The sequence below is a fragment of the Antrostomus carolinensis genome, unplaced genomic scaffold (genome assembly GCF_000700745.2).
Source record: "Antrostomus carolinensis isolate BGI_N321 unplaced genomic scaffold, ASM70074v2 scaffold35692, whole genome shotgun sequence".
Taxonomy (NCBI): domain Eukaryota; kingdom Metazoa; phylum Chordata; class Aves; order Caprimulgiformes; family Caprimulgidae; genus Antrostomus; species Antrostomus carolinensis.
In genome coordinates this window covers 1,930-13,325 of record NW_010299617.1, presented here as the reverse complement: position 1 = coordinate 13,325, position 11,396 = coordinate 1,930, and the positions used below count along the sequence as shown (strand labels likewise).

The 11,396-nt window shown below is 46.8% G+C and overlaps 1 protein-coding gene across 1 annotated transcript in view; it reads right to left on the bottom strand.

Moving 5' to 3' along the window:
* Window positions 1–9,607, bottom strand: part of MIER2 (MIER family member 2) — a 10,659-nt gene extending 1,052 nt beyond the window's left edge. The window contains exons 1-11 of the mRNA XM_029083722.1: window positions 9,523–9,607; window positions 8,818–8,969; window positions 7,938–8,123; window positions 7,130–7,253; window positions 6,352–6,461; window positions 5,616–5,685; window positions 3,781–3,932; window positions 2,933–3,014; window positions 2,735–2,829; window positions 1,805–1,932; window positions 418–554 (exon numbers count right to left, since the gene is read on the bottom strand). Coding sequence (XP_028939555.1) covers window positions 418–554; window positions 1,805–1,932; window positions 2,735–2,829; window positions 2,933–3,014; window positions 3,781–3,932; window positions 5,616–5,685; window positions 6,352–6,461; window positions 7,130–7,253; window positions 7,938–8,123; window positions 8,818–8,961 — 1,228 coding nt within the window. The 5' untranslated portion in view covers window positions 8,962–8,969; window positions 9,523–9,607. The remainder of the gene's footprint in view (window positions 1–417; window positions 555–1,804; window positions 1,933–2,734; window positions 2,830–2,932; window positions 3,015–3,780; window positions 3,933–5,615; window positions 5,686–6,351; window positions 6,462–7,129; window positions 7,254–7,937; window positions 8,124–8,817; window positions 8,970–9,522) is intronic.
* Window positions 9,608–11,396: the final 1,789 nt, after the last annotated feature.

Here is an 11,396-nt window from a genome sequence, read left to right as displayed (position 1 = left end):
AACCATCCAGGTGGTTTTTGAACACCTCCAGAGATGGAGACTCCACCCCCTCTCTGGGCAGCCTGTCCCAGGGCTCAACAGGAGCTGCCTGTGTCTGTCTGTTAGTGCACTGGAAGCACCTAACTCCAGTGACAAAGTTAGTGCAAATCCTTTTGCTTTGGGAATGTCTTAGGCCACCCCTCCAAGCTCAAAGCGGGAACAGCTCTTTTTAAGTCACTACTGGTCAATGTAGAGACAGGCAAGTCTCCTTTGCTCACACCAGAATCTGCCTGGGGCTGGTATTTGACACAGAACACAGTGAGCACACTGGCAGCGTCTGGGGAGAAGAGCATCAGCTGGAGAAAGGCCAAGGAGGGTCTGTGCTGCTGAGCGAGGGAGATGAGTTACCCCGTGACAGAAAGAGGAGAAGCCCGTTACCTGTGCTCTCTATCGCCAGCTGATCTTGACCAAAGTGAGAATCCAGGCAGCCAGTTGCAGAGGGAATTGGTGGGGAGCTCCGAGAACGACTGCTGTTTTCTACTTCACCCCCATCCAAGTCATTGTCAGTGTAATCCCTGTGGGGAGAGACAGATAGTACTGCCACCACATGTTAAGCAGAGATGCAGGCAGGGAAAACGGTGACTGGGATTAAAATCCATCAACAAATAAAGCAACAGGACTGTAGAGACTTCACTAGAATGAATGTCCATCCCCTCTTCACCTGCAGAGCCCAGTTCATAGAATGGTTTGGATTGGAAGGGACCTTAAAGATCATCCAGTTCCAACCCCCCTGCCATCAGCAGGGACACCTTCCACTAGACCAGGTTGCTCAAAGCCTCATCCAACCTGGCCTTGAACACTTGCAGGGAGGAGCAGCCACAGCTTCTCTGGGCAACCTGGGCCAGTGTCTGACCACCCTCACAGTGAAGAACTTCTTCCTAATATCTCATCTAAACCTCCCCTCTTTCAGTTTAAGACTGCACCGAGGCGATCACAGTTAACTGAGTGTGGCCAAGACCAGCCCATGACAAAACAGAAGGGGCTCTGTAGCTTTCCAAAACAAAGAGCTCTGCCCCCAGCTCTGGATGAGCCTCAGCCCCTTCCAAAGCAACAGAAATGGTCAAATGCTCTCCCCAGGGAACAGGCAGCTTCACAGAATGACTGCAGTGGGTTGTGACAATGTTAGTTAGTGTGCCAGCACAGAGCAAGTGATGAGAAAATATCTGGCCACCCTGGGATAATTTGAGGTTTCAGGTGTTTTCCTGTCTCGCATCAGAATAATAACAATAGTTAAAAAAAAAAAAAGTCTAAGACTTCATCTAATGCTTTTAATTGATTTGACTTAAATATTTCACTTTGACCTTTTAAAACATTTAAGTTCCAACCTTTTTGTAAAGTATTTTCAGTAATTAGCATGTATTTCAAAGTGAAGAATTTGCCTCAAAGGCTGTCAGTGGGGATAGAAACCAATTCAGGCTCCAAACCACCAGAAATAGTGTAGTTTTTAACTTACAAAAACTCCCTTCTCAAAACCACATTGAACTGAGTTATTTCCTGAGATCAGCCCTGAATCCCTGACCCTAGCCTTAATTTTTGTGAATGCATTTGTCTGAAACAACATGGTATTTTCTGAGACAAGAACAGTCCACATCCAAGCACATAATTGCTTTATCTTCCCTCCCCACACTAACAGTGTGTATGTTCTGAGAATATCCAGTGTATCCCTCCATGCTCCCACCCAGGACATCTCCTAGAGCAGAATGCAGCAGAAAGCTTCCCTGGGAGGTTAATATTACTAATTGTAGTGTGAGAATATTCCACGCACGTGGCTCCAGGGTGGAGGACGTACTTCTTCCTTCCTAAACGAGTCTGCTGAGTGAAGTAGTCATAGCGCTCTGATTTTTTCCACATGTAGTAATACTCCACACACTCCCCCACTGACCGGGTACGGACCTGAGGAGAGATACCAAAGTCAGGAAGCCACGCACCAAGATGCATCTCATGGAGCAAGGACTATCCTCCCATTTAATCAGCACAGAAAATGTCAGTGCATTACAGTGATTGATATTGCTATGGACACGTCTACGCTGCAGAACGGAAGCACATACTGAGATTTCCAAGGTGGGAATCGGCCAGAGAATGAACTCCCCACAGTGCACAACTGTTCCTGCAGACCCCAGTGTGGGCTCACACACGGCACATTCGTGCAGGACTGTCCTGCGCTTCCAGGAGCACACTTAACATCAAGAGAGCAAACCTGCATCCATTTTCACTGGCCAGCGTCAACATGCCCACAATTAATCAGCAGTAGAACTGGACTCTCTGGTTCTGCCAACTCCCAGCACAGCAGCATATGTCCTGGGGCCCAGCTCTCCCTACAACAGCATCTTTCATTCTAGAGGACCCCAGGGGACTTTACAAAACATCCACATGCTCAACTCACTCATTCACAGAAGTACTGCAAGGGCTGAGAGTTTGGAAAGAACTTTTGAGACTCCAGAAAGGGCTAATCAGTAATTAACTGACATCACTCATGCAGGTCAGTGTTGTTTGTGACTTCTCCCACCTGGAAAATAAGGCAGAGCAGGGCAGTGAACAGCCCATCACCTGCTAGCATGAGTCAACACAAAGCCTGGGGTTGGAACTCAGCAGTCCTGAACTTCCTGCATTAGCCGAGGCTCAAACACACCTCTGCTGCAAATGCACGTGCCTCCTCCCCTTTGCCTTAGCGGGGTGCAGGGGTGAGCGTCCTTACCTTGTTTGCTTGGATAAGGTGAAAGTTTTTCCCGTGGACCCTGAAGCCATGTTCAAAATTTCTACATTCTTCTTCACTCCAGGCACAAAGTTCATCTATTGCAGAAAGAAAGAGGAATTGGAGTAGATGTACAGAATCTAGAATGAGTTGCATGTGTCTTGATGTCTGGGGTAGAACCCAGATACGGGAGGTTCTCACCTCTGATAACCTTCACGTTGAACCGTAACCTCCTCAGCGCCTCTTCTGCATTGAAGTTGCATTTGACTAGTTCATACAAAGCCTGGGAAACAGAAGAAAAATTACTGACAGCACATACCTGAGCAACACACCACCAACCAACCTGCTCATGACTCACATTTGTTTTGTAAAACGTTATTTTTCCCAGGAGTTACTTTTCCACCAACCCCAGAGTGACCATCAGCACAGGTTATCTGACTTTTCCAAGCACTGGATTACAAACCCTGGGACTGAAAAGATGCAGTTCTACCAGCAGCTCTGCAGATTACAGCTGTGCTTGTGTTCCTGCAGACTTACTGTGAGAATCTAACCTGGCCAGCTTAGAGGAAACAACTGCTCTGAAGTGTCTTAGCCAAATATTTGATCTTCTGCTGGCTTTAAGGAAGAATTAGACAATGCCATGGAGGATGGATCTCAAAGGATGCTCCTGCTGCAAGCTCTGGCTCAGAGAGTTTGGGATACTGGGAGAATACAGTCAAAACAGTAGCTACTCTCTACTTGCCCAGCCTGTTACACGTTTTCCACAAACATCTGTTACTGTGTTGGAAGAAAAGAACTGAGCCAGACAGGCCTGTGGTCCGATCCACCGCTGCCTTTTCCTGTCACCCCAAGAGGAGGGTGAACAGCCTCGCGAGACTGCAGCTGAGCAGCACACCCTCACACATCCATGAAGGAGGAGTAGGGGATCACTGCAGTTAGGTCTCAACTCTCTTTCCTGTGGCTCACAGTCAGGATCCCTGTAGGAAACGCTGCACTATTACACCAGCCCCATTACAGCACCTGCAGGCAGTGAGAAGCCCCCACGTTACCTGTTCATTGTCCTTCACCACCTCTCCTTCTGGCAGGCTGCTGCCAGACAGCTCCTCCCTTCGCCGCTTCACTGCGCGGTACAGGAACTCTTCAACCTCTCTCTCAGGGAGGATGTTTGGGTCCCAAAGCAGCTGATCTTCATTTTCATAGGCTAACAGAAAAAACACTGGAATAAGCTAATCAAACAGAGAATTCTGATGCTTTTGAGAAATACTCTGCATATATATTCATGGGAGAGACAGAAGGAGAGGAATCTTTGCTTTGCTTAGTACTCCAACCTGCCACTAGAGATGACAACCATCTCTGTGAAGGTACTGCATTTTCCCCTCATGATTCTGGAGGCAGATAAGCTTAATACACTTTATACCCCTTTTAGAGCCCTAAAAACAGGCTTGTCTTGCTTCCACTTCTTCAGAAGGGTTGGTTGACAAGGCTTTTGTTACCATGTTCTCAAAGATTGCTGCTTTGATTCATTAATCTTGGCAACTAAAACCCCTAGGTTCTAAGGTGTCTTTTCCAGCACACAGTAAACAAAAGGAGTGGGAGGCAAAGGCAGCTTTGAGCTACAACCCTGGCCTAGGCTCAAGTCCCTGTCCCTGTCCTGGACACAAAACTAAGCAGCTGCAAGGCTATCCCTCTCCTGTGATAGCCTGTGGTGCTCCTCCATGAGCTGCTCCATCCACACAGAATAGCAGGAACACACTGCATCACTAAGTGATTCTTCCCCCTTTCAGCTTTCAAGGCTCTTAGTCCATGAGAACATGGCACACAACAACGCAGAGAGATGTTGAAGTAAAATAACAGCACAGAGGAAACCAAGAAGAAAGACTCTGCAATAAAAAATAATCAGAAATATTGAGATTTTTCTATTCAGATAGAAACATTAGTACCCTCTGTACTTAACTTGCTTCTACAGGCAAAGGAACCAACTCTTCTGCCCTGTAGAATCACTGAAATCAGGCCAGAAGCGCTACAGACAGGACGTAAAAGACCCCCACCAGGATCTACCATCAGTTTCCTTTCATTTCACACTGATGCAAACACACAGGTTATGGAAAACACACCCTAAATCTGTGCTCTGCAATACAGACAGCTGAGAGCACCGATTAACACTGAAAAGTTCTGAGAACTACATTGGGTAAATCTGAAATAGTAGCTGCAAAACTGACAACTTTTATCTCCCTTAACTAATTTGCTCAGTGCCAGGATTGCACTAGTTATCTACAAATCCAGGCACCTCCATCTATCTACTCTGCAGACATCCTAGCAAATTGGAAACTGACCAGCTCCAGGGAATACTCAATGAAAGTAACTCTGAGAAAAATAAATTTAAAGTATCTCCAGAAATGTATTCCTTCTCTGAGACCCCAGCTGAGACCCCCTCCTCCAAACCTGTCGCACCAACCCAGTTTTCACTGAGCTTCTCAAGAAGTTCTTCACTGTGAGGGTGGTCAGACACTGGAACAGGTTGCCCAAGGAAGTTGTAGATGCCCCCTCCCTGGAAGTGTTCAAGGCCAGGCTGGATGAGGCTTTGAGCAACCTGGTCTAGTGGAAGGTGTCCCTGCTGCTGGCAGGGGGGTTGGGACTGGATGAGCTTTAAGGGCCCCTCCAATCCTAACCATTCTATGATTCTATGATTCTGTAGCTGTGCTGCCAGCCCTGTTCAAACAGGTTAGTTTAAAGCTAGCTCAGGCAGAGCTCTCAATTTTGGTGTCAACACTGAGAGGTGCCAAACCCAAGAGACACAGAGCAGAACTGGTGAACCAGGGCCCTGTCAGATGCTCAGGCCAGCAGCCCTGCATCCAAACGAGATCCATAAAGCAGGCTGCCTTACCTTTTTCACCGTGCCTGTTTAAGTGGAGGATGGGAACAGTGGCTTGGTACTGAGGTCCAACCATGATCTCCTGAAATATCACCACAGAGAAGGGGGTAAATTGAAATGGAAAATGCTCCATGTAGGCACTGAGGTGTACTTCATGATTTAGGGACTACGACACCACATGGCCGATTTATATATCTGTAGTCCCCACTGTCACTGTTACTTCTAGGGAACCCTGACTATTTTATAGGGTAACTAAAAAGATTTACTACCAACTAGATGATACTTTGGGGACCTCAGGCATTTACATAGTTTTAATGTTAAAGATATATGGCAAGCAGCTAAGGCTGGAGTTAAAAGAAACGCAGAAGCTCTCCCGCAACCTTCACAACCAGGATGAATTTGTAAGTCTGCTCCTCTCTTTTGTGTGATGGTTCCCCCTCAGTAAATCCTGCTGGGAACACTGCACAGTATTTCACCTTTATAGGGCTACAGGCTGCAGTTTTAATTTACCAAGGCACAACAGCATCTTCCATATCTGAAGCAGAAGATAACTTCAGATACAGATTTCAAGATTGTCTTGAAACACCTCCTGTAATCCACATCTGCCACTGCCTTCCACAAAACACAAGGCACTGAGCAAAACAAAATAAAGAGAATTGCTTGAGGAAATATCACAGTGCTTTGGTGTTGTGTTGTTCTCCTGGTGTGTTGTATTATCTTTCCTTCCCAATGGATTCAGATCATTTACCTTCTTACAATCGTTGGATGGGATGGAATCCTCCTCTGAATCCTCAGCCATGGAGGAAGCACATGGAGATGAACAGGGCTCTTTGTCTTCATCAGCAAGGAAGTTGTTTGCTTTGTGGGAAGGAAAAGATCTGTAGTTAGGAAATGTTTTGGTTTTGGTTTGTTTTTTTCCCCTACTGCTCTATGTTCCCTCCCCTTCCCTTCAATTGCTGTCCTACAGTTACTTTCAGCATGCTTCTCAGTGACAACTTACCTATTCTTTAATTTTCTCCTTCTAAATAAAAGAATTTGCACACTTGCCACATGGGTGGTGCTGACCAGGGGAGCTCAGACTCCTTCGTTTGGCAGGTTAGCAGAAGGAATAACATCACTTTACGCTGAGTCTCTCTCATGCACTTTGGCTTCCTTTGTATTCCGATATTTAGGAACTGACACAATATATCACACCACTAGTACTACTGAATTTATTCACTTCTAGAGATGTCAGATCAGGTACTGATCTTTCAGATTGCAATTACAGCAGGCAGCAGAACAATTCTCACTTTCTCAATGAGCTAAAGACAATTCTCTCCTCATCCCACTGCTCATCTACGTTTTATCATGTCTGAGCTACGCTCTGTTAACACCACTGGCACTCAGGTTTATTTGCAGCCCCCAGAAGGAAAGTGGAAAAACTGATGTCAAGAAACTTAGTGACAAAGTAAAGAATAACATTATTGTCCTATTCTGCACATCACATCTAAGTAAAAAACAGTTACTTAGAAATTAGTGACACATACAGCCAGGCTGGTTTGGGAATAGGTCTGATGCATCGTGGGATGTGACGGATGGAGTCAGATCATCAGCTGAAGACTGTGTCTCCTCCTCTTCTTCCCCTGAAAGCAAATCCTTCGCTATTTGTTCCTTTTAACAACAACAAGAAAGTGAAAAATATTTTTAAATTAAAAAAAATATATATATACTGGGGGGGTGAGGCCTAGAGTAAAGCATTTCTGGCCAAAGGTGGCCACATCCACAGATCTCCTCACCCTCCCATAGCTTCTCCAAAGACAGATTCCCTCTCACACTCCCCACCACCCATAAGTTATCTTCTCTAGAAGCACTTCTACAAGTGCCAAGAGTGGCTTCCTATGGAAGCCATACAGAAGATGAGCAAGTGGCCCTTTCTCTAGAGCTCCACCCAGAACAAGTATCTCACAGATCCTGGAAGGGAAAAAAGCTTTCTACAGACTTCAGCTAGAACAGGAGGAGCCATAGCTCCAGCTGGGAAGAAACAAACCTCCCCCAACCCTCCACAGATTCACATGTATGTGTAAAGACTTGCAACCCAAGTTCTATATAGAATTTTTACAGTGTTCTTTTTAAACTGCTTATACTTCCTCCAGTCTCTTCTAAATTCTTTAAATTCAATTTCTGCACCTGGTGTTCCTCACTGGGACACTGGGACCAGGCAGGCCCTGTCCCCTGGCATGTCAAACCCCACCTGAAAAGAGCAACTAAATGTCTCGAGCTCCAAGGCAGTACAGTCACCTACAGCACAGGCTGACAGCACAGCAAGCTGCTCCCCAAGCAGACAGCTGCTCTTACCTTATCCAGAGTCATATCTGGGAGATTTGGAGTAATATCATTGCTCTCGCTGTCCTGCTCCGAGATGGGATCAGATGCCTCATAGCCATAAAGTGCAAGCAGCTCCTCAAATGGCATTTCACTGCTCTGAGCGAGAGGAGGACAAAGCTTCATCAGGAATGGAACAATCACCGAGTACAACACCAGCTGTAGTGAACACAGAGATATGCAGAGGCAGTCAAGGCAGCTCTGCTCTCCTGGGGGCTCTGAACTGCCTCGGGTAACACTGCATCATGAAGAATGCACGGTCTGCCAGGACCCACCATAAACTGTTCTTCTCAAAGGTATAGAGAAGCCAGGAACTTTCACCCCAAAGCAATACAGTCAAGGGCATTTTAAAAATATACTTATTTTTATGCTAGATTTCATGCTGGTGAAGAGAGGCCAGACAGCAGAACTGTATTTATACTGAGGAAGGGAAGGAGCAACTCCCTGTATTAGGCTTGTGCCTGACCTGAAGAGACAGTCCCTGTCACCAAGAACACACTTTGTGTTCCACTGAGGCCTCCGTGGGACCATCCACAGGAGGACCCCACATCATCTCATCTTCGTGGTTCTTCCACTGTGAAATGGACACACACCCAACAGCTCTTCAGCAAGGTGAGCAGAGACCACCTGGTCAGAGTGGAGACTTGGCAGAGGAAGACTCTGGAATTTACTGCTGTCACCTGTGGTCAAACCCATTCCTCCCTATCCAAATGCAAACCTAAGACAATGGAAATGAACCCAGCACACTGCCAGCTGCGCAAGCAAGTCAGTGTTCCACACAAAGATCTTTGGTACCAGTACTGGAAAAGCAAACAAGAAAATCCAGTCCCTTCCCCTCCCTTGCTGCCTTTACCTGAGAGGCACTGAAACTCTTTTCCAGCTCTTCTAAAGATTTCTGCTTCTCCTGAGTATCATCCTCTTCTTCCCTTTCTTCCCGTACACCATAGTTCTGCGAAAGGATCTCTGCCAGGTTCAGTCGATGATCAGCTGAGCCCATTGACACAACTGCAGGGATTAGAAGAAGCTGGACACTAGCACCACGCCAGACCAAACCTTCAGATACAACAAAGCTTGGGACGACCCCCTGTTGTGTGTGCCACCATGATAAGCCAGAGGAAGAGACTAGGTAGAAAGGAGTGAGAAGGGCTGGGGAACACAACTGAAAGAAGTCACTCCCTGAGCAGGAAAGTGCAAAGCCTGGTTCTCTGCACATTTGAGCCCCACCACTGACTGAAAGCTGAACCTGAAGGTTTCTGAGCATTTATGTGTCTCTCCTGACTGCGTTTGTTCATGTCCTAACCCACAAACACACACTGCAGCCTTTCCCTCGCCTGAGGCACTTTTAGGATAATCAGCCCTTATTGCAAGAACGGGAAAATGGACACTCGTAGGAGCTTTGGCATCTTGAAGACTTTCCTCCTCTGTGAAATGGCATGGGAATCAACCACCAAGTCTGAATGATGTTGGAAGGAGAAGGGAACAGACGGGCTGATCACAGGAGCCTTGTTTCCTCTGGAAACCAGACCAACAAACAGAATCATACTTGAGGTGTGGCTACCTGCTGCGCTCTGAAGGCCAGGCTCTCCGGGACATAGACTGTGGGCTGGGTATGGCACCACCCTGGGACTCTGCCTGCCGACCGAGGCCTTCAAGGAAAGAGAAAAAATACGGTTGAGACATCACTTCTTAAAAATGGAACACACCTCCAGCCACTTAACCCCACCAGCAAATGAAATTAAGTTAATTTCAATGCAAAAGTTAACAAAAAACACACAGGGTAGCATTAGAAACTGGGTTGTGTAAAAAGAGCTCTAGTCAAGTGTATTTAGCAGCTCTTCCAGGCCTCCTCTCCTCCAGATCCATCTCCTTCCCCTCACTCTCTAACTGCACATGGCAGAGTTTCCATCTGATCTTTTTTATCTTCAGCACTCCACTAATTATTTAGCCTCTCACCACTTTAAGACCTCAGATCCTCATGGCTTATATTGTCACATAAAAGAAGGATTGTGACCCTAAGCCATTATTCTAAACACACACATCATGCTTGTTTGAACACAGCATCTTTGTGAACTGACCCACTCTTGGGAGAGGTGATGGGAAGTGACCAGCCACAACACGCTGGCTTCTCCCTAATGCCTCACCATATCCAGAAGGCTCAGAGGGGTGAGCAAAGGAATTTAGATCTGAGCAGGCAGTGAAGGAGTCTGGTAGGACTGAGAGTGGCAGAAGCGAGGTGTGAAAGGGTGAGACAGGTAGACACTGAGAACAGGCACCTGCTTTCTGGCATTCAGTGCTCGGTCAGAAGTTCAGGCAGCAGTATGGAAAACAACCCAGAACATCTGCTGCTCCTTGGGCTGCTGTACATGGAAATGCTGTTCATCAAGTTCAGCCTAGGTAGGGAGCAAGCAGGTAATTAACCCAATGCCTTTGGGTGACTGAGAGCATCCGACTGCAGAAGAAAATCACAGTGTCAGTCCCCCAGTCACCAACGACACCTTTTTTATGATCCTTGGCCATTAACAATCTCAGCCGTGCACCCTCACTCCTCACTTAGCGGGAGCCAGGACATCTACAGCACGAGGCTCTTGCAACTTATTTAAGAAAACATAGTTACAGCTTCACATCAAAATTTGTCCTCTAACAATTTAGCAAAGCATACACCAAAAAACCACCCCGGACTCTGGGTTCTGAGTTAGCGCCTTTAGGTATCAACACAGATATTGCAAATTCTTTAACGACTCGAGAGGCAGCTGTTTTCTAGGTGTAATTACCAATAAAACAACGGTTGGCCTGGAAGGCAGCAGGAGATACTGTCATATGAGAGAAAGACCAAGAAGAAGGGAAAGGATCTGTGAAGCTGCTGTGGAATTCTTGCTCCTTCCTCTACCAATTCACCATCCCCGAGCGTGTGATTATTAAGCAGCACAATAACCCCACTGGAGACCACTTTGTCTGGCCTCATGCAGAGCCCCGTGACCGTGCACACGACAAGGAAAGGGAGGAGTTTATGGGATAATGAAAGGGGACAGAACGGATCCGGAGACCCTCCATTCTGAGGACAGTCACACCGGGAAACAGCTTCGTAACTCAGGAAAGTGCCAAAGCCCTTCTGCTGCACCTTGCTGGGACGTGACCCAGTATTAAACCCTCTTGGATAAACCCCTCCAAGCAAACAACCCCCTGGTTTCATGAGAAGGACAAGGGTGAGGTCTATACTCACACCCTCTAGTCCCCAGAACTCTCTTTCCTGAGACAATGATCGATCTATCGACCGCGCCTCCTTCGCACGGGGATCAATGAGCAGCTGCATGCAAAGGATTCTGAAAACAAAGACTGAGTGGCTGGTTGGAAAAGGTATCAAGAATACTTCAGGAAGGATGAGATCTTCTATCAATGATCAGGTGCTGAAACCAAGAGTACAACAGGAAGACA